Source organism: Panthera pardus, unplaced genomic scaffold (genome assembly GCF_024362965.1).
Source record: "Panthera pardus isolate Hobbes unplaced genomic scaffold, ASM2436296v1 HiC_scaffold_17, whole genome shotgun sequence".
Lineage (NCBI taxonomy): Eukaryota > Metazoa > Chordata > Mammalia > Carnivora > Felidae > Panthera > Panthera pardus.
This window is the reverse complement of record NW_026526732.1, coordinates 22,422,053-22,443,050: the sequence shown is the minus strand read 5'-3', so window position 1 is coordinate 22,443,050 and position 20,998 is coordinate 22,422,053. Positions and strand designations below refer to the sequence as shown.

At 40.3% G+C, this 20,998-nt stretch overlaps 1 protein-coding gene across 8 annotated transcripts in view; it reads left to right on the top strand.

The window, feature by feature from the left end:
• PHACTR2 (phosphatase and actin regulator 2) overlaps positions 1 to 20,998 on the top strand; it is a 273,198-nt gene that overhangs the window by 189,205 nt on the left and 62,995 nt on the right. For all 8 annotated transcript variants that reach the window (XM_019425083.2, XM_019425077.2, XM_019425076.2 and 5 more), the window contains exons 3-4: positions 13,184 to 13,264; positions 18,276 to 18,434. In XM_019425083.2, the coding sequence (XP_019280628.2) occupies positions 13,184 to 13,264; positions 18,276 to 18,434 (240 nt within the window). The remainder of the gene's footprint in view (positions 1 to 13,183; positions 13,265 to 18,275; positions 18,435 to 20,998) is intronic.

The window sequence follows — 20,998 nt, the reverse complement described above, 5'->3', positions numbered from 1 at the left end:
GTTTCAATCTTCCCGCATATAGATGGATGGAAAGAATCATTAAGGCCCCACCTTTTTATTTATGGATCATTTATTATTCATTATAGATCTATTCTAGGGATGAAACCCATTTATGGGAAAGAGTAATATGAGTGCTAACTTTTTGTGTATTTTTCATAAGTGAAATTGGTGGTTTCATAAATAGGAAAACCTTCTAGCACGGGTTTAAGTTAGCCAGCTACATAATGAATGGCCAGATCATCAGGACCCACCTTCCTTAGATAAACAGAAACCATAAAATCTTATTTCTAAACAGACTTGAGGAGACTCCCTTGCTTCCGGCCCATTCTAGAAGATGTGATATGGTTTGTTTAAACCAAGCTGGGTTTTAGATTTAAATTTGTTGAATCATAGAGCAGACTAAGATCTCAGACCTGCAGCCTTTCCCGGGGGGAGTTAGGTTCTCTGAGGGCTCAGATAAGCAAGGCATTTTCACTGAGCATCCTATGAAATTGTTACCAAGTGACCCATGCATACTACTGATTTTACTGATTTCTGATTATAAATGACTTTTTTTTAAGAGCCACACCCACTAGAATGGAATATAGAATTGTTAATTTGCATTTCTTTTTTTCTTTGCCACATTTAATTTCCTCAGGGGGATGTAGAGGAGAAGGAACTATGTTCCCATTGACCTCTTAATAAAAATAAAAAAAAACTTACACTGGGATGAGACATAGTCAGTGTGTATTGCTTTAAGAGACAGTCTGATTGTTTATAAGCCTTACTTGGGTGGATAATTTCCTAATTTCATTTTCCTTTGGAGTGTTGCCACTTTTTAAATACTTTTTAAAGGTGCTACAGAACTCTTTGTGGCCTGGGTCAGAGAATCGTGTCAGGAAAGTCCATTATTTTATTTCCTTTGCATATTATTTCCCTTGGTGGTTTTGTTTTGATTTTTTTCATCCTGTGATACGAATCTGGTCTTTATCGCTAAGGGCTGTCCTGAAAAGTGACTGATTTTTGGCTTCTGTGTTTTCCTGATTTGTTTCCCACTTGGAAAATAAATTGCAGTCTTAATTCTTATTTCTTTTTATTAAGTGAAAAGAATTTGCTCATGTAGGCATATGACATTTTGTGCTAAATTTTCTTTACCTGCTTTCCCAAACCCAGAACTCTCTAGGTTTTGAAACAGATGCTCTTGAGGTTTTCTTTATTCCAAAGTATAAGTGTTTACTTAGTACCCACTGAAAGGCAGGGCATGAGAGGCTACATGAGAAATATAAGAAAATAAAAAGCATGGCTGGAGAGAACACTGGGTACTGGAGAATAGATGGTGAGCACCGTAACCATCAGTGTGGTTAAAATTCTTTGAAAATACCTTCTGATCTATTTTTCACCTTAGATAAATGGCTGTTCACATTAATGTAGTCCAAAAACGTCTTACAACGTAATTTATTTTAAAAATTGTGGTAGAAAACACATGACACAAATTTTACCATCTTAATAACTGTTCTTAAGTATATAATTCATTGGTGTCAGATACATTTACATTGTTATGCGACAGATCTCCGGAACTTTTCCATCTTGCAAAACCTAAACTCTCTACCATTAAACAATAATTCCTCATTGTGTCTCACTCTTAGCCCTTGTAATTTGTTTTTGAAGTGCACCTAGGTGAATCAAGTGTAAAACATTAGGACTAAAATTTAATTACCTATTTAAATCTGATGTTGATATATTGCTGGCATTATGTAGTCCTTTCTTTTTGCTGTTTTCACAATTCAGTGCTGAAGTGATCCATATACAGGCACCTGGGTGGCTCAGTCGGTTAAGCGTCTGACTCTTGATTTTGGCTGAGGTCGTGATTTCATGGTTCGTGAGACTGAGCCCCGGGTCGGGGTCCCTGCTGACAGCGTGGAGCTTGCTTGGGATTCTTCTCTCTCTCTCTCTCTCTCCCTCTCTCTCTCTCTCTCTCTCTCTCTCTGCTTCTCGCCTGCTTGTGTGTGTGTGTGAGCACTCTCTCTCTTTCAAAATAAATAAATAAGCATTAAAAAAAATAAAATGTTCCATTTAGTTACTATCCATGAGATTTGAAGAAGTCCCCTTTGAATAATTTGCATAGTTTGCTACATGTGGAGCGTGTGAAGTAACATGTTAATAAATAACAGTAGACAAAGTTTGATTTCTGTTACCCATTTCAAGTTTTATTTGGGATTAAACTTAAAGTAGGAACAGGATACATGGCTATGAGTAATAACTAGCCCTCGTTGAGGTTTTACTGTGTGCCAGATGGTGTTTTAAGTATTTTCCCAATTACTCTGTGAGGTGGGTTGCTAACTATAACCCTCATTTCCCTAATGAATAAACTGAGGCACAGAAAAGTTAAATAACTGGCCCTAGGTTTCAGGGTTTGTGAGTGGCATAGCCCATGTTTGAACCTCAGAAGCCTGGCTTGAGTCTTCATTCTTTTTCTTTTCTTTTTTCTTTGGGAGAGAGAGACAGGGAGTGCAAGCTGGGGAAGGGCGGGGGGGGGGGGGGGGTGAGGGGAGAGAGAGAGAGAGAGAGAGAGAGAGAGAGAGAGAGAGAGAGAGAGAGAATCCCAAGCAGGCTCCATGCTGTCAGCGCAGAGCCCGACATGAGGCTCAAGCACACGAACCATGAGATCATGACCTGAGCCGAAATTAAGAGTCCGATGCTTAACCGACCGAGCCACCCAGGTGTCCCAAGTCTTCATTTTTAATCCCTGTACTACACCACCTTCTAGATCAGTAACCATATCAAGGTAAAAATACCAACAGAATATTATCAAAGAGATTTACGTGTATATACAAGAGAAAATAGAACACAGGGGAGAAAAAAACTAGTATTTATAAGTTCCCTACTTTGTATCAAATACTTTATGAAATGTTTTAATCATCCTGTTGTCCATCCAAGTCAGGTTTTCCTATCTCTGTTTTCATATACAGAAACAAAGGCCTGGGGGAATTTGGAGCTTGACTATATGATCACCTGCTAATAAGTTGAAATGTATGGATTTAAGCTTAAGATATATTCTTAAAAAGGCTAGAACATATCCTTCCTGATTCATTTTCTATTTTCTAGCTTTTTCTTTTTTAAAAAAAAAAAAGCTTGTTTATTTTGAGAGTGACAGAGAGAGCCCAAGTAGGGGAGGGGCAGAGAGAGAGAGAATCCCAGGCAGGCTCCTCGTGGTCCATATGCATAGCCCAACGTGGGACTTCAGCTCATAAAACTCTGAGATCATGAGCTGAGCCACCATCAACAGTCGGACGCTTAACTGACTGAGCCATCCAGGCGCCCCGATTTTGTAGCTTTTTCAGTCTTAAAGAAGAATGATGAGACCCCTTTACCATCTTAACGATCAGAGATTTGGAAATAGAGAGCAGACGGGGAGACTCCTGAAAGGGAGATTATGTCCAAGTGGAAACAGCACTGCTGTGAAATTTTAAACATTATAGTTTGAGTTACAATGAAAAGGTACGTTTCCCTAAGCCTCCAATATTTTTTGGTGTTTTGTTTTGGAAAATAAAAACTTTAGTAGAGTTAGCCTTGGTCGTCTCACTGCAGGGTCCAACAGGAATCGGGTATCATTTGTGCATCCTGTTTTAGTCTAGGTCTGGACCAGTTTTGCCAAAGAAATACTGTTCTTTATAGATACTGTACATTGTGTAATACAGGCAAGATGATAGAAGAGGAATGTTTAATTAACATGCTCAAGAAAACTTTTTTTTTTTGCATTAATCCAAGAAAGTTCATACCAGCTTTCCAAATGTTTTCTTTTCTAATCTTATTTGATTGAAGTACAGTTGACACCCAATGTTATGTTAGTTTCAGGGGTACAGCGTGGTGATTCGACAAGTCTGTATGTTCTGCTGTGCTCACTGCAGCTGTAGCTGCCATCTGTCACCGTATGATGCTATTACAATACTCTTGACTATATTCCCTGTGCTGTACATTTCATCCCTGTGGCTTACGCGTTCCATAAATGGAAGGCTGTATCTTCTAATTCCTTTCACCCCTTAGCCCATCCTCCTATCCCCACCCATCTGGTAACCACTGGTTTGTTCTCTGTGCTTATGGGTCTGTTTCTGCTTTGTTTGTTCATTTGTTTATTTTGTTTTTTAGATCCCACCTATAAGTGAAATCATACTATATTTGTCTTTCTCTGACTTATTTCTGTTAGCATAATACCCTTTAGGTCCGTCCATGTTGTTGGAAATAGCAACATCTCATCCTTTTTTATGGCTGAGCAATCCATGTGTGTGTGTGTTTGTGCGTGTGTTTGTGTGTGTGTGTGTGTGTGTGTGTATGTATGTAAACACTTTCTTTATTCATCTATCAATGGACGCTTAGGTTGTTTAAGAAAACAGATTTTGGGGGCAACTCGGTGGTTCAGCTGGGTAAGTGTCAGACTTCAGCTCAGGTCATGATCTCACGGTTCATGAGTTCGAGCCCCACATCAGGCTCTGTGCTGACAGTTCAGAGCCTGGAGCCTGCTTTGGATTCTGTGTCTCCCTCTCTCTCTCCCCCTCCCCCACTCATGCTCCCTCTCTCTCTCTCACAAATGAATAAATATTTTAAAAAATTATTTAAAATCCTAGCCGCTTTAAGAAAAAAAAGATAGAAAAAAATTTAATCACCTTAAGAATCCTAGTCTGATGAGATATGTATATGAAGGTGGTAAACATGGATTTGGGGGAACACCTACTCAGCCTTACTATTCCAGCTGGTTACTGACGCCTATTGGTTTGAGTTGATGATGTTTTATTATGTATTGTCTTTAGGTTCACGAAATAAAAACAGGCTTTTAAAGGTTACATATTAACCCCTTCAAAACATTTTGGCCTAAGATATGAATAATTTCTGACACAGTTGAATTTGAATCCTACTCAGTTGAATTTGATATTGAAACAAGTGGGCATATCTTCATTTAGGACTAAGGTCTCTTTCACACCCACTCTTGTCTGATCTTCTAGTTTGAAAAACCTCTTCACCATTTAGAGATGAGATTCGTGTTTATATCAGGTCTCTAGCTTGTTCATAGTGTGAAGTTAGAATTAATTACTCTAAGGATGAGTATCATTCTCTTTGTTCCAAACTTCTGTAACATTTGTGGTGTCACCCTGTTTTGAGTTTACCATCTTTTAATGTGAAGAAACAAGAAATGGAAAGACAGGATAAATCCAGAAGCACCTGTCTTAAACATTTGTGTTGCTCACGTATCGGTGAGAGTCCTACTGGAAGAAAGACAAGCAGTGTTTCACGTAGTTCACACATCCTGGCCTCTGATTAGTCTCCTAGGATTATTTGTACTTCCTGGCCCATCTGGGATCGGGGACTTGCTCATTGTTCTAGGCCTAAATCTTACCCCTGGGGAGTAAAATCCAGGAGTCCCTGGGGTTGACTTCCCATGGCTGTTCCCAGCTCGCCCCCTCTGCACACAGCACTGATTTCAGCTGCTGTTGTTTCCACAAGACAAAGATCATCGCATTTTCCTCCTCAACCTGGCCTTTGTCTGTCACCCCATCGCCTGAAATTGTAAAAGTATTACATACAGTGTTTCATGAAAAAGCATAATGCTGAACAATTTGTAAAACAGCTTACCTTTGGTGTGAAAAGAGAATAATAAAAATGAATATTTGCATTTGCCTAAGAAAGTCTGGAAGGATACATGGGAAACTAATAAGCGTGGTTATTTACTTGTGGAGTACAGCTGGGGTTCCATTTGAATAGGTGGAGGGGAAGGTGAGAGTGAGAGTTTTTATTGTATCCTTTTATAATTCGAACTATGAGAATGTACTGCCATCTAAAAAGTGCTCATTGAAAATTAACTTTAAAAAGTTTCTCTGCCTCATATCTTGAGGGAAATTTGGAAAGCATGATACCTGTCACGGGGAAGTTGAAATGTTTATAATCATCAACTCAGTTTGGAGAATGTAAGCAGTAGGCTTTTGGCTAGACACATTTGGATTCAACTGGATTCTGCGTATATGATTGGAAAATGTATTTAGCCTTTTTAAATCCCAATATCCTTATCTGTTTGAGGGAACTAAAAAGAATTGCTTAGCCTGTCTTTCAGGAATACTGGGAAGCAGGATGAGAAAGTAAATATAAAAATGCCATTTAAGCAGCAAATAAATGGATGATTACTATAAGGTTTCTGGAGGAAGTTGTGGCACCGATTTCCCAAGAGGAGGAGGGACATAGATCTCAGCATCTTCCTCTTATTTAAGGTCTGGTCGGCTTTCAAATTCTTGAACTTGAGGGGGATAAAGAAGGTCTATGTAGTTCTTCTTTCATATTTCTGCCTTGAAAATCTAGAGAATCTTTGTCTTCTGTTGGGAGAAAATTCACTTTTAAGAAAAGCATCTACGTAATACCTTTTTTTGGCTGCTCAAAAGTAAAAGCTCTTTATTGCTGATGAATAATAATAGACTTAAGCAAATGGGAAATTTATTGGTTCATGAAAGTGAAAAGACCAGGGGCAGCAACCTTCAGGTATGGTTGGATCCAGGTGTCTAAAAACTAAGATTAAGAATCCATCTCCTTCTTTGAGCCTGTTCTTCAGTATTGGCTTTTTTGTTTTGTTCTAAGTTAGACTCTCCTTTTATGGAGGCAAAATGACTACTAGGGGCTCTAGGCTCATATGTGGCTAGTTTCAACAGATACAAAAGAAAGAGAAAGCCTTCTTTTCCTGTTCCAGAAATTCTCAGGCTGGATGTCATTGGTACAGTTGGGACACAGCCTCTCTTGTAACCAATCACCAATGCCAGGAAGATACTAGGCTCTGATTGGATAAGCCTGGCAGTCTTGGAGCCCAGGGTTGGGGTTAGCTTCACACAGATCACATGGACTGAGAGAGGAGGAAGGTGGTTCCTCAAAGCTATGTCTAAAATAAGTACAGGGGTGCCTGGGTGGCTCAGTCGGTTAAGAATCCAACTTCCGCTCGGGTCATGATCTCACGGTCCGTGGGTTTGAGCCCCGCGTCGGGCTCTGTGCTGACATGACAGCTCAGAGCCTGGAGCCTGCTTCGGATTCTGTGTCTCCCTCTCTCTCTGCCCCTTCCCCACTTGGGTTCTGTCTCTCTCTGTCTCTCAAAACTAAATAAACATTAAAAAAAATTTTTTTAATAAGTAGAAAAGGTTAGCAAAGGGTGCTAGACATGTCTTCCCTCCCTCCCCTCAAAACACAAATGCAGAAACTTAATGCAATGTATTGGGGCATTATGAGGATGAAATGATAAACAAGACATCTCTCATAGGGCTTAGAGTCATGTCAATATGCATCCCTGTACACGTGTAGCAATGAAAAGTAGAGAAGTGCTAGAACACAGGTACTGATAATAGCTAACATTTATTCAGTGCTTTCTAGATTGCAGGTACTGGTCTGAGCACGTTAGCTTTTTAACTCATTTAGCCTCCAAAAGAGCCAGCAAAGGTAGCAGCTGTTTTCCCATTTTGTAGATGAGAAAGCTGAGGCACAGAGAAGTTACTCTGAAGTGTTGTCAGGAACACAGTTGTTACTGAATCTCGCCAGCCAAGATGCTGAGATCCCTAGCAGGGGCCGCTGTGTGAAGAGATCTTAGAATGTTAGGAGGATTCCACCAGAGAGGGAGAGAGGGCAAAGGTCTGATTCGAGGAGAAAGAAACAACAAAGGAGTGGAGCTGAGGAGGTACAGAAAGTCTTTAAAATGGAGAGGAGCAAGGTTTGACTTTAGCATGGGGCTTGTGAAAAAGGGAGGTGAACAGAGGGAGGGTGGTAAAGCCTGGTGGTAAAGCCTGGCCGGGTTCAGATGAGTCGGGCTTGTTCTGTAGTCAGTAGGATTTTTAAGTAGAAGAAGGGTATGGATAAATAAGAAAATGGCCAGACCCCTGAGTATTTTTAGTGGGGGACGTTGGCTTTATTTCGCTGCCTTATGTTCTTGAGATGTTTTGGAAGGTTTTTGCAAATGTCCCGTTGGGTGGCATTTTGGTGGTTGTTGCTTTAAATGACTTCGCTACGCTTTCGTGAAGGGTCTTTTAAAAAGGAGGCCGTTTTCTGACATTCTGTTTTCTGTAACTGCTATTGAGGAGAGGTAAAGCAAAGCCAGGCTCTTCTAGAACGCTTTCAACATGAGACAAGCAGTTCTCTGTTTCTGTCACAGTTTTACAGTAAGGCCATTCAGCACTCAGCACCAAGAAGATAACACGGTACGCTTATTTAGTAGTCTAATTGCTCTTCTGTTTTGTTCCGTCATTAAACGGTGTTAGAATTGAGAATTAGGACTCTCTTTCCTCGCCAGAAGAAAACACAAGTGGCTTGTTGACTACAAGATTTACTCTCCCAGATACTTCCAGAGTAATTTAAAATCCTGGCCGAGCGTCCACAGCAAGGAGCTGGTAGCATGTGCCCCGGCCTCCTCTCCTGAATGCAGGCTTCATGCCCAGAAGGACATCATAAATCATTTAAAATTTATGATGAGCCCGGTCGTGTGCTACATCCTGTTAGTTGGCTGCCGTCTGTCCTCCTCACACTACAGCCTTCCTTCTTCAGAGCACACAGAGACTTTTTCAGATGAGCCATAGGACAGACAGCTCAGGATTTTCCCTTTGGAGGGCCCAGCCAAGTAGCAGAGGGGGCAGAAAACAGAAGACTCCTGTTCGTAGAGTTTTGCCACAAGCCTCGTTTGCTTTCTCGTAGACTGGAGGGGGGAAGGGGCACTGTTAGCATTTTTAGCCTATTTTCTTTTATTCATTTATGCAACAAATGCACATGTTTTCTGAGTTCCAACAACCTGCGAGGCACTGTTGGAAAAACAGCAGTAAACAAAACAAGAGCTTTGGTTCTCATCGAAACTCCATTTAAGGAGTGGGTCCCATTTCAGGAGGGGGGGACATACTATGCAGGATAAGGTAGACAGAGGCGAGAAGACGAACAAGCTATTCCACGGCTGTGCGATGGAGGGATTTCTGATAAGGTGACATTTGAGCAAAGACTCGAAGGAAGTGATGGAATGAGCCATGTGGGGGTCTGGGGAAATCCCATCCTGTAAGGACAGAGGCCACCATGCAGGAGCTTGCTGCTTGCATCAGGTGACAAGAAGCAGGGCTGGAGGGGCTGGAGCAGAGAGAGCCAGGAGGGAGAGGTGACGAAAGGATCCCATGGGGGGGGGTGGCGGGGAGGCATCATGTGGGGGGGGGGCAGCCTCTGGGGGCATGGTGGAGACCATGCCAAGGAGTAGAGAGAGAATTCAAAGTGAGATGGATGGACAGCCATTGGATGTTTTTGGAAGATCGGTCCTCTTCAAATACTTGTAGCACCAGAGTATAAGCGTGAAGGCAGGAAAATGGGGCACAGTGCATCCTTCGCTTAGCAAAGTGTGTGCTGTTGTAACCAGAATTGAACTGTCAGAACTTGAATTCACCCAATCCAGAGAGCAAAACAGAAGCCTTGGGTTTGCTTTGATCTTCATAAAAAAACCACACACGCTTTTTTAATTGGGATAAAAGTAAGTAACCATGAGCTGTTTACTCAACTGGTAACCATACTTTTCATGGAGAGACCTAGCTACTGCATCCAATGATCTGACCTCCCTGCTAAATCTCTTCCCCAGCAGTATTTGTGAGGCCCCCAACATTATTGCTATCGTTGCACAGATTAGTGTGAACTTCAGAGTCAAAGAACAGCTGGTTGGATACTATACTAGGCATCAGGTTCTAGGGGGCTTCAACAACCCACTTTGCTCTCAGTGAACACAGAGGTAACTCAGACTATTTTCCCATCACGGATGGCTTACTTTACTCTAGAGCTATGGGGAGCACGGGTTTGATGAACGTGTAAAATTACAGGGAGTGGGATTCTGACTCCTTATGAGGAATATCTTCCTAAGAACGAGGGTGACAGATGCCTGGAGAGGGCCATCCTGCCTCTGAATGTTTTCAGCAGGTGAGCACATCTCAGGAATGTTCCTGAAATGGCTCCTGCTTTGGGCGGCATGTTGGACGGGAGTGACCTCTCAGACTCATTCCGATGCAGAACGCTTCCAAGCCTATGAAAAAGCGTCCAGTGAATGTGCTTTGCAAACATACAGACACTATATAAACATGAGGCAAATATTTTAAAAGATGAAGAGTGTGATACTTGTTCTTCTGGGAGAGCAGTGGTTGGAACTTTGTGCCCCAGCAACATACTTTCCATGCTCAGTCGCCTGCAGTGTGTTCTCATTGGCCCCGTACACAGTTATCTGCACTACGTGTTAAAAATCCGCTCAGCCAAAGACCAAACAAATTGCCAAGACGTTTTCCTATCAGGGCCCATTTATAAGAGGTAAAGCAAAGAACAAAGCTGTCGGTTTCAGTTCCTGGAAGGAAGCCAAGCTGCTTCAAAGCTCCAGAATTTGCAAGGAAGAAAGATGAGGGATTTTTAACTGAGATTAAATTAGAACTAAAGCAACAGAAAGCTTAAAACTTAAAACTGAAGCATCCTCAGGGATCCATAATGGAAAGGCAGAAACAAAAGATAGGTTTGGGCTCTCAGACGATCTTTCAGTACAAGAGTGAAAGCTTTTAAAGGCGCCCAAAGCAGTGATTACAGAATGGCTTTGATTAATGATACTGGATCACACAACATTTGAGCTGGATGAGTTGTCCGTTAGCGATCACTGAATCGCGTCCCTCAGTTTACAGATAACAGATCAGAGGCACTGGAACCTGAAGAGACAGCTCACAGAACTCATTGTGGAAGTTCTGGGACTAGAATCCAGGACCCCTGACAACCACTTCATGTTTTAGATCACTCTGCAGAAACAGCAAACAATGAAAAGTTGTTTCCTAAGGTGAAGGGGCAGACAGCCACAAGGACCATGTTCTGAATCGACTGCATTTGGCCCCTCAGAATGTGGCTAATGGCACCTGCTCTTGCATTTGCCACCTGTGTCCTCAAGCTTGGAATCCTTGGGCCCACCTCCAGGCCTGGGGGCCGGGGCAAGCAGCAGGAGCGTCCTGCGGTCCAAAGAGGTCGACCAGCAGCCCAGACCCCGGTGCGGCTGCCTGAACTTGGCATCTGTTCCCCATTCTATGGTCTTATCCCACCTCAAGTCCTGTTGTCACTTCCCTGGACAAATTTAGCCCCATCCGTCTTCTGCCCCCATCTGTCTCGGGCCCGGGTCTCCTCAGAGCCCCAGTCAAGCATGAATGGGTTTGTACAATCCTTGGGGAACCACAGTGGTCAGGGTCCTTCTGAACCACCTGCACTGTCTTTGCAGTGCCCCATGGTGTCATTGTGGGTGTTGTTTGGCTTCCTGTGCTGACAGGAGTTCTCATTGACAAAAGCCTGAACAAATCGAAGCTGTACTGAAATAACAGCACTCTTTTTACATAAAAGAACTCCCATCAAAGAACAGCTCTGGCTGCCTCCCCCTTCCCCCACCCAGTTAACTTTGTCCATTGAAATGACCAACATTCGCGGGCGCTGTTGTTACTTGCTTCTGGAAGAGGGTGGAGAGTGACGGTGGGTGGTCATCTAAAGGAAGACGGGAAGTTGTGTGTGTGTGTGTCTCCACTGGAACCAATAAGATGTTCGTGATTATTTTTTTGACCATTTGTTCATTCACTCATTCATTTATTCATTGTCTTGTTTGTTTATATTCTGATTCTATCCAAAACTATGTTTGACAAAACCAGGAACAAAGGGCACATATGCGGTAAATAAAATAAAAATGAATTCAGGTCTCTAAGAAGGAGGAAACAGATTTCGTCGGAGTTGTCATATGAAATCTGTGTTAAATATCAAATTTTACTCTGACCTTTGTCACGATAAAGGTCAGGATAAAAGACAAATACCAGGATTAAAGAGGAATACACAATTAATGGTTATCAGAAAAGGTAAAAAATATTTCAATTTCTGCAAGAGAGACTAAGTGTTGGTATTCTGGGACTCATGCCATTACCAAACACTTACTGAGGACGTGCAGGTGCTTGGCCCAAAGCTCTTGGCCCAAGACACACCTCTCCCTTCCCTTCTCTGTCTTCAAAGTGTCCTTACTTCAGGCCACCTGGGGCACCCCCAGAAAACATGTGCTTAGTGTTAGTACGAGTTCTGTTTCTGGGTGTCAGAGTAGGGCTTGCAGTAATGGGGTTTAGTTTGGGTCTTGAAATGATGTTGTTCATGTGGTTCCACGATTTGCAAATTTTGAGGCCAGGAATAGGAATTTTAGGGGGAAACAGAATCCAGTCCTGCTGTGGCTACCCAGTCTCCACCAACGTACCTTTCCTTCTACCTAAATTGCCCTTTCTGTGGCCCCTTTTTGCTGTGTCAAGATGCTTTTTCTAACAGGGCATCTAGAGGGAAGAGACTTGTATAAGAACACACGTCAGAGAATGTCGGCTCAGAGGATTAGTAGGTGACGTGACTCTGTATTAATTTTACACACCTCTTTGGCCCCTCAAAGTGGGGAGTAGAGTCAGACCTGCAGGGTTCAGGAAACTAATATTATATACACATAAAGTGAATACTATTAAAGTCCCACCCTGAGCTCCTCCACTCTGAGGTTGTAACAGGAATTTAAATTCTCCCAGAAGGAAGAGGCAGTGTTGAGATCCCCACCCCTTTACATGCCTGTGAAAGCATGAATTCATTCCATCCTCTTAAGACTTGGGGTTTGTCAGGGGATATACTGGAACATGCTAGACCTTTTGAGTATGGCAAGGAAATGAGTCACAGAGATCTGATGTGTTGGACTTTTGTGATAGATGGCAGGAGGAAGAGTAGTCCTTTTTCACTGGGATTCAGATGAATTACCTGAATATTTACTGAGTGTTTGTTTGTTTGTTTGGTTTAAATGTAAGCATACATATCCTTTACATACATTGATATTCACAGAAGCCGGTTTTAGAATGCCTAAAAAAAGGAATATTGCAAACTGTGTGCTCTTTAGTTGATAGGAAATCATGTGTCTGGATTCTTGGCCAAACATCGTCATTTGAAGGACCAGGCCCAGGGGCTGGGTTTCAGAGCATGGGCTGCAGTCCTTTGCCTTTGTCCTAATGATACTGACTCCAACCACATGTTTTCCGAGACGACTAGAAACACTGGGGTTTGAGCCTTCAAGTGAACAGAATAAATGTGTTCGATTCTACTTGCAATGTTTTTCATAATTATTTTAAGCAATGACTTGATTCTTACTTATGCTTATTCTCTTTAAAAGTATTAGAAAGGAAGATATCCACAAGACAAAGTAGAGAGGAGCTGATAAGAAGGGGCGTTCTTAAGGAGTTGCCTGATCAAGGTGAGGAAATTAATCATACATTTAAAGTAACTTGATCCCTCATTCTTTGGTCTTTGTTTCATTTTCTTTTGAAATTTAAGATGATCATGGTCTTTGGGAGATAAAGCAGTGAGTATGGCCCTCTGAGAATCTTGCTTTAATTCAGAATGCCTTTGTGGGCTGCAGAGGATCGAAGGTATTCTAGAAAAGAAATTCAATGACCTTCTTGGTGAGTCCTTCACCGTATGTCACTAACCCTAAAGCTCTCCAAAGGTGCACTGGCTGAAGATACAGATAAGATACAAATGCTTATACGACCCCTCTTCTTTTCTTGAGTTTCAGTCTTTCTATACAAGTTATCTCAATTGTTTGAGTAAATGCAAAGTTTTAGCTTGGCTGGTGCCTTTGGGTTTCTTCAATCTACCAGTAAAAGAAAAAGAGAGAGAAAAGAAATGTCAATGTACCTCTTGTCCTTTATTCTCTATAATACATTCAAATGTTCAATCAGTAAGGCATGAATAGACAAATTAATCTGCTTTATGCATTCTCTCAAGTAATTTTCCTACCGTTGTGCTCTTTTCATTTCTTTGAATCTAATTGTCTTTCACCTTTTCACTAACAATTACTATTTCCAAGTATTTTTCCCCTGCCCCTAATCTTCCCCTGCCCCTTTTTATTACCCTCCCAAGAGGGAGTCTTGCTCAAAAAGACAAGGATTAGGTACAAACCAAGATAGACCCTCAGAAGAAGACACCGAGATTGATTATTTCTCCAAATAAGTAATGCCAAATAATTTTCGTTGCTCCCACTACTATTAAAACTAAAGGGAATTTTTGTTGCAAAATTGTTGATTTACCTCATGCCTTCCCTTGCCCCACCCCCTGGATATTTACTGGGCTAAAGTTGTATTACTGTACTTTTATGAAACAAAGTATTATTAATTTGGAATTGAAATCATACTACTTCTCTTTTTCTGATAAATGTGCCTTGCAGAGAACATCTTTTGGAATTCACTATTTATAAACCCAAATGACACACTTTTTCCAACATCTGAATAATTCCTGAACAGGGCTAGGGAATGCTTTACTATTTGACTCCTGCTTCAAAGAATGTAGGGAAAAGTCTGGAATGAATAATACCATTTTTCTTGAGCCCTCACAGTTTTAGGCATTTGATTTCAATCTCTGACCTATTATACTTTTCTCATTCTGTTTTATGAATGAATTTTATGTCTTCTCTAGTTTTCCATTACTAGGAAGCTATTTATTTCCTGTCTGGGGCTTAAAAAAAAATTGCACATCCCTAACTTATTGTCAGTTGAAGGTAGACTTGAAATGTTAAAATCTGTCTCCCCTCTAATCTCTTGGGAGGCAGGAGAAAAATTACAAATCCACTGAGCAATCAATCCCCTTTCTGGGGAGAGTAATACCCTTTCTGGGGTTGGCCAGTGTAATTGTTTGGTATCGTTTATTTGGAAATTTTAAAAAAAAGGTTTTTTTTTTAATCTTTATTTATTTTTGAGAGAGAGACAGAGACAGAGTACAAGCAGGGGAGGGGCAGAGAGAGAGAGAGACACAGATTCCGAAGCAGGCTCCAGGCTCTGAGCTGTCAGCACAGAGCCTGATGTGGGGCTCAAACCCACAAACCGTGAGATCGTGACCTGAGCTGAAGTCAGATGCTTAACCGACTAAGCCACCCAGGCACCCCAATTTGGAAATTTTTTAAAGAAAGGAAAAATGGAAAAATTTATGATGAAACTGTTACCGAGTATGAAAGACAGATATAAAGACTCCCTTTTTTTTATCTGATTAAAAAATCATAGCTAGAAAAAAGTTTACTTTTTCTAAAAACAAGTGGCAATGGCCAGTTTAAAGAAATCCTTAGTGTTGATTGGTTTTTGCTCTGCCTAATCTGTTAAACTATGTACTTGATCGCTTATGATATCATATACTTATTTCCCAGAAATCGGACACTGGTTGACCTTTTTGTAACTTTTGTGAACTGAACATTACAAGTTTTAAAACATAAAAGAAGAAAAACAATTTTTCACCTAAACATACTGTAATAGGTTTAATGTTTGGGAAGCCATAAGTTACTGAATTGTACTTTCTGCCTTTTTCATGGCCCCTAAGTGGACCTATAGAAATGACCTAAACCTTGAAAGTTCCTGGTGATGCCTATAGTAAACAGTCTTTTCCCCTTTCCATCCAAGGGCTGGAAAAAATAGTTTTCTGTCATTTTTCCAAAAACAATTATCTTGAGAGTTTCGGTCTGTTTTCAGCTCTAGCCAGAGACTGGAAGCTGCTGTGCTTGGTGACAGCCTCCTGTCTTCTACCAGTGAAGATTCATTCTTTGCCTTGATCTGCTTGACCTTGCCTCAGCTCTCTTGACACTTACTGTCAATTTTGCCCTTTATTCAGTGAGCCAGATAGGCTTTTAGAATCCCTCCAGCTCCCCTAGGTTTGACCCATCCCACCACACCCCACCCCACCCCACACCACCCCACACCCTCACTCTCAGCTATATTGTTATTATTCCTTTTAGATGATCTTTTTTACAGTAAGATCTAACTTCCAGCTAAAAGTTCAACAATTGGCCTTCTCTCCTGAGAATTCCAAGGTCTAGTCCAAGTTCCTTCCTTATTTCTGGTTCTTTCCTTCCATCTCTCCCCGTAGCTTTAACACGAGGGCAAGGAGATGTTTCTGCCTGCCTTCCAGCCTCCTTTCTTTCTCTCCTGTGGTGTACTTTTTAACCTTCTGATGAGTCACTCACCTTTTGGTCTCACAGCCTTCTCCTTATCTCTGTTTCTCTGTGAACTATATCCCAGATACACTTGTTTGAGCAGAAGGAGGTAAAGCCCCCAGACGTCTGTGTATCTCTTGGTTCACTTTAAGCTTACAACCTTTTTTGAGTTGCCTTTTGCCTTTGCACACGAATGCTCTTATTGCTATAACATCAGCGTCTTTCCCTGCTGTCCTTTGCCAGCACGTGTGTGTGTGTTTTACTCACATACATAAACTGTATCAAGGACTTAACTTATTCTAACTCTACAATGACGTACAAAACTAGAAAACTTTTTCAATAGACACGCCAATTAGTTATTAATAACTTCATCTCTACTGTGTTTTATTCTTGAATTCTGTATTTATCACATATGTGTCTCCTTTTTCTACAGTTATTTTCATATGTGCTAGCTTTATTTCATACCTCAAAGTAAGTATCTTTCCACTTTGTTGACTTTATGTGATAATCCAATTTCTTATTGCACCTTGACTATTAATTTTCTCTCTAGCTTTTTTGTTCTAGATTTTAAAAAATCGGTTCTTTAACCTACTACAGAATTCTAGCTTAATAAGGGTTGAAACAGAATTAAATTTTCATTAACATAACTTCAGCATATTTTTGTTATCAGCTAAAGCCAGAGAACTCAAAGGTAAATTTATATTTGGGTTGCCTAAAAATTGAGGTTTTTTTATATAAAGAAGTGGTTTTCTACTTTGTTTGGAATTTTCCATTCTTGCATTAGTTTTTGGTTTTCCTGTGTCTAATACCTGGACATTACATTATGTCTCCCCTCCCTTGTTTTTAATAGTGAATTCCTTGGGATCTAATAATAAGAATGAAGAGTCTTTTGGTTTCATTTTGGTTTGACCTATACTCTTCGAAAAGTCTTACCTTAATTTTATTGAAATAGTTAAGATTTATTTGCAATGGCATTACCTTCAATTATTGTCTATTTTACTTTTATACAGGAACCAGATTATAGGTACTTGGAAGTTATATGGCTTAAGCAACAATTTCATTTTCATTTTGAGCATGACATAATTCCATGATATGTATTTTTCTTATTAAAATGTCATGCCTGTTTTTGTGGAGAAGGCCAATGGATTTTATTGTTGAGCCAAAGCAGTTCAGTCATATTTAATGAAAATTTGAGAGATGATCTCTGTTTTATTTGTAACGATTGCCAAAATAAGATTAATAAAAAACTGCATAAGAATAGCTGTAATCATGCATTTCTTCAAGTTTGCAAAGTCAAAACTTCAACTTTATTATTATTATTGTTATTATTATTATTATTATTACTTTTACAATGGTAGCAAAGCCTCTTCAAATGTTCCATATATGACCTAAGGTTAATCTTTTCAAGTATCACTGAGTTAAGAGTTTATGCAAAATCTCATTCACTTTTGAAGCTTCTAAAAATTATGAAAGTTCAGGGATTAAAATTAGTTATTTCTGATTTAGATAACATATTGCAAATTTTATTTTCAGTTGTGATTTTCAAAAAGTTCCTCTGCAATTACTTTTTCTTTTAATTACATGTTTTTCCCCCTAATGTTTTCAAATTATTATTAGGTCACATTAAAGGCTTTTGGTCAGTTATATGTGACAATGATCTGAATACATTTTAATACTTTCATAAGTAAGAAAATGAAAATAAAATTAGCCTCACTACTAGCTTTTCCTGAATACAGAGTGGCAGTTATCTTTCTATGTAAAGTTAGCATATCATAGATGCAACAATCTGGAGACAGTGGCAGTTGGAAAATTTCATATTATCCCTCTTATCATTTGTATGTGTAACTACATTTCATGTTATTTGTGTACTTATATTCACCTTGTGTTTTTAGTGCTTGTTAAAATGTTTATTCCATTTTTCAGATTTCTCCTTTTACCGTTCAGTGTCCGAATGACAGAGACTCCTAAGTCCTGACTTCAACAAAACCAAACGCAAGAAGAGAAGGGCTGTGCTGCCCTGGGATATTTCATAATTAGGATAATAATTTCTACTGTCCTAAAAGGGCACGTGGATATCCCCACCATTACTGTTTTTCCCCCAAGACTAAGGATTTCCTAGCTCTTTTTGTTTGAATGAAATGTTTAGTAAAACATGGTGAAACAATACAGGATGTATTTGGTTCCCAGGGCCTGATACATGAACCCAAACCCTATAGTCCTAATAACTGGAAAACTGGGTTTTAAGAAAACCATCAAGTTAGACATCTAGGTGTTTCTTTCCCCATTTTAGATGGAGATGTAACAGTTAACTTTGAAAATTCAAACGGGCACATGATACCCATCGGAGAGGAATCTACCCGAGAGGAAAATGTAGTAAAATCTGAAGAAGGTAATGGCTGTGTAGCTGAAAAAGCACCACCTCTGGAGGAAAAGGCAGAAGATAAGAAAGGTAAAATCAAGAGAAACCCCCTATTCTTTTGTTTCAATACAGCTCAATATTGAGAATCAGGTCTTAGGCTCCAGTGATTCTTAGGTTAGGGCCAGTTAGAGAGAGAGCAGGTTTGCAAATACAAAGAAGAGAGAAATTATAACTAGTGAAGAGAAATAGGATGATTTTCTTAGGTAGATGCGTCCATTTTGTAAGCACATCGTTATTTATTTTTTTATTTAATTAATTAACAATCAATTAAGCATTAATTAACAGTAATAATCAGAAGGGATATTCTCTTCAATCATTAGAGAGCTGGGAATTTTTTTTTAATGTTTATTTTTGAAAGAGACAGAGTATGAGTGGGGGAGGGGCAGAGAGAGAGGGAGACATAAAATCTGAAGTAGGATCCAGGCTCTGAGCTGTCAGCACAGAGCCCAATGTAGGGCTCAACCCCCTCAAACCATGAGATCATGATGTGAGCCAAAGTCAGATACTTAACCGACTGAACCACCCAGGCGCCCCATATCTGGGAATGTTACCCTTTCCTTGGAAGCTTTTTTTTTTTTTTAAGTTTATTTATTTTGGGAGAGGGAGCACACAAGCGGAGCAGGGGCAGAGAGAGGGGGAGAGAGAGAGAGAGAGAGAGAGAGAGAGAAGAGAGAGAATATCCCAAGCAGGGTCTCTCCACTGTTAGCACAGAGCTGACGTGGGGCTTGATTGCATGAACCATGAGATCATGACCTGAGCTGAAAATCAAGAGTCGGATGCTTAACCAACCGAGCCATCCAGACGCCCCCTCAGAAACTTCATGTCAGTATTATGTTTATTATTTTTTTTTTTTAGAAAAAATGGTATCAATCTGAATATCTTTTTTACTGGTTAGAACTGACCCCTGTGAGCATGTCAGCATGGTAGGACATCAAAACCAAGATGTTTCAGCATAGCACTGTCTCCATTAGTAGGAGCTTGGCTGGTGGCATCCAGATACTTAATGTTGTAGGTCCTAGTTGAGGTTCTAGACATGTCTGAGAGAGACCCAGGAATAGTTCCCAGAGATGCTAGGGACTGTGGTTACTGTATTAACCACAGAAACCTGCTTTATGATTTGTCTGTGCAATTGGAAATTTCAAAACATGCCAGGGGCAATTATGCTATTCTCTGAAGGCTTCTTTAAAGACCTTGGTTTCTAGAGTGAATATGCTATGGTCAGTTAAGATACCAGCAAAATATATGTCTATCAAGGACCCCTCAAGACATTCACAAGTTCCTGGTCACTGGTTCTAGATGATTCCATGCAGCATAGAAATGAATCCTTAGGAGACAGACTGTTTCCTGTTCTATAATGTCTGCCTATGAGTTGAATGGCAAAACTTGTCAGACCTAGTTTAAGTTCTGTAGGCATTTTGAGAATTCTTAGAAACCGCTGAAAGCAAACTTCTCTTCCTCTGTTCTTGACCCAAATCCTTCAAAGACAAAAGAACAAAAACAAAGAAACAAAAGGGCATTTGACAGATATTGTAACTTAAAATTACTTTCTCTGAAAGTCCATAACCCCTTGTTTGCATTTAATTAGCCTGCAGAAGTTTTAGAAGCCCTATTAACAATCTGTTAGAAATTTATTGTTTTGCTTTATTCAATATTAAGCATAGTATTCAGGGGCTTTCCTTAGTCCTGCTCCTTGAAAGACTCTGGTTAAACTTACAAGTACTGACTATAAGAAATTAATATTTTTAATGATAATATCCCTGGAACATAAAGAGAAAACAGACCTACATAGATTTCAAGGGGATTAATTTGAAAGTATTCATGCAAATAGTGATTTTTTTTTTTTAAGTCCAACTGTCCTGTCTCACCAAACTGTTGAATTTCAAATCCATCTGTGGTTTGTCCCTGATACAGTCTTTTCACATTCAAGAATCACACCCTTAAAAAAAAGAAAAATCACACCCGTCATTATGGAACAGTCCATCATTGGTGCTTGTCTGGTCCGTGTGGCACGTCAGTCATTGGGCTGGCCTAACTTCAAAGGAAGTGTTTCCCTTATCAACCTAATAAAGCGTTGCTGACAGTTTTATGTTAATTAAGCCAGCAGGCCCTGATGTTCTAAACAGATGGCAGACCCATAGTCCTAGGTCCACGGATGTTTGAGAGTGTGTTTGCTTCCTTATTCTTTACTTAGAATTAGTACATTCAGTTCTTTTTGGTCAAATAAGGTCCAAGATAGCGTCTTGCTTAGCTAGTCTGTACTGAAAGAGATAGAAATAAATGCTGGACATGCTGCCATATCACTAATAAGGCAGCAAAGCCTCCCTCTCACAGTGTGGATGGTGCACCTGCCAGAGCCACACTGAAAGTGGGGGGAAGCATTTGGTGTGGAAGCTGCTTCCTGCGAGTAAAAAAGAACGTCACTCATGACTCACGTTACAGAGTATTACGTTAAATAGAAAATACCTCATACACCAAGATCACCATTTATTTCTCTGGAAAGATAGCATTTAATTCCAAACAACAACCCAAGATTCCCTTTTCCTTCTGCTCCTTTCATGGTCTCACTGTCATGCAAATCCACGATCCCATGTCCT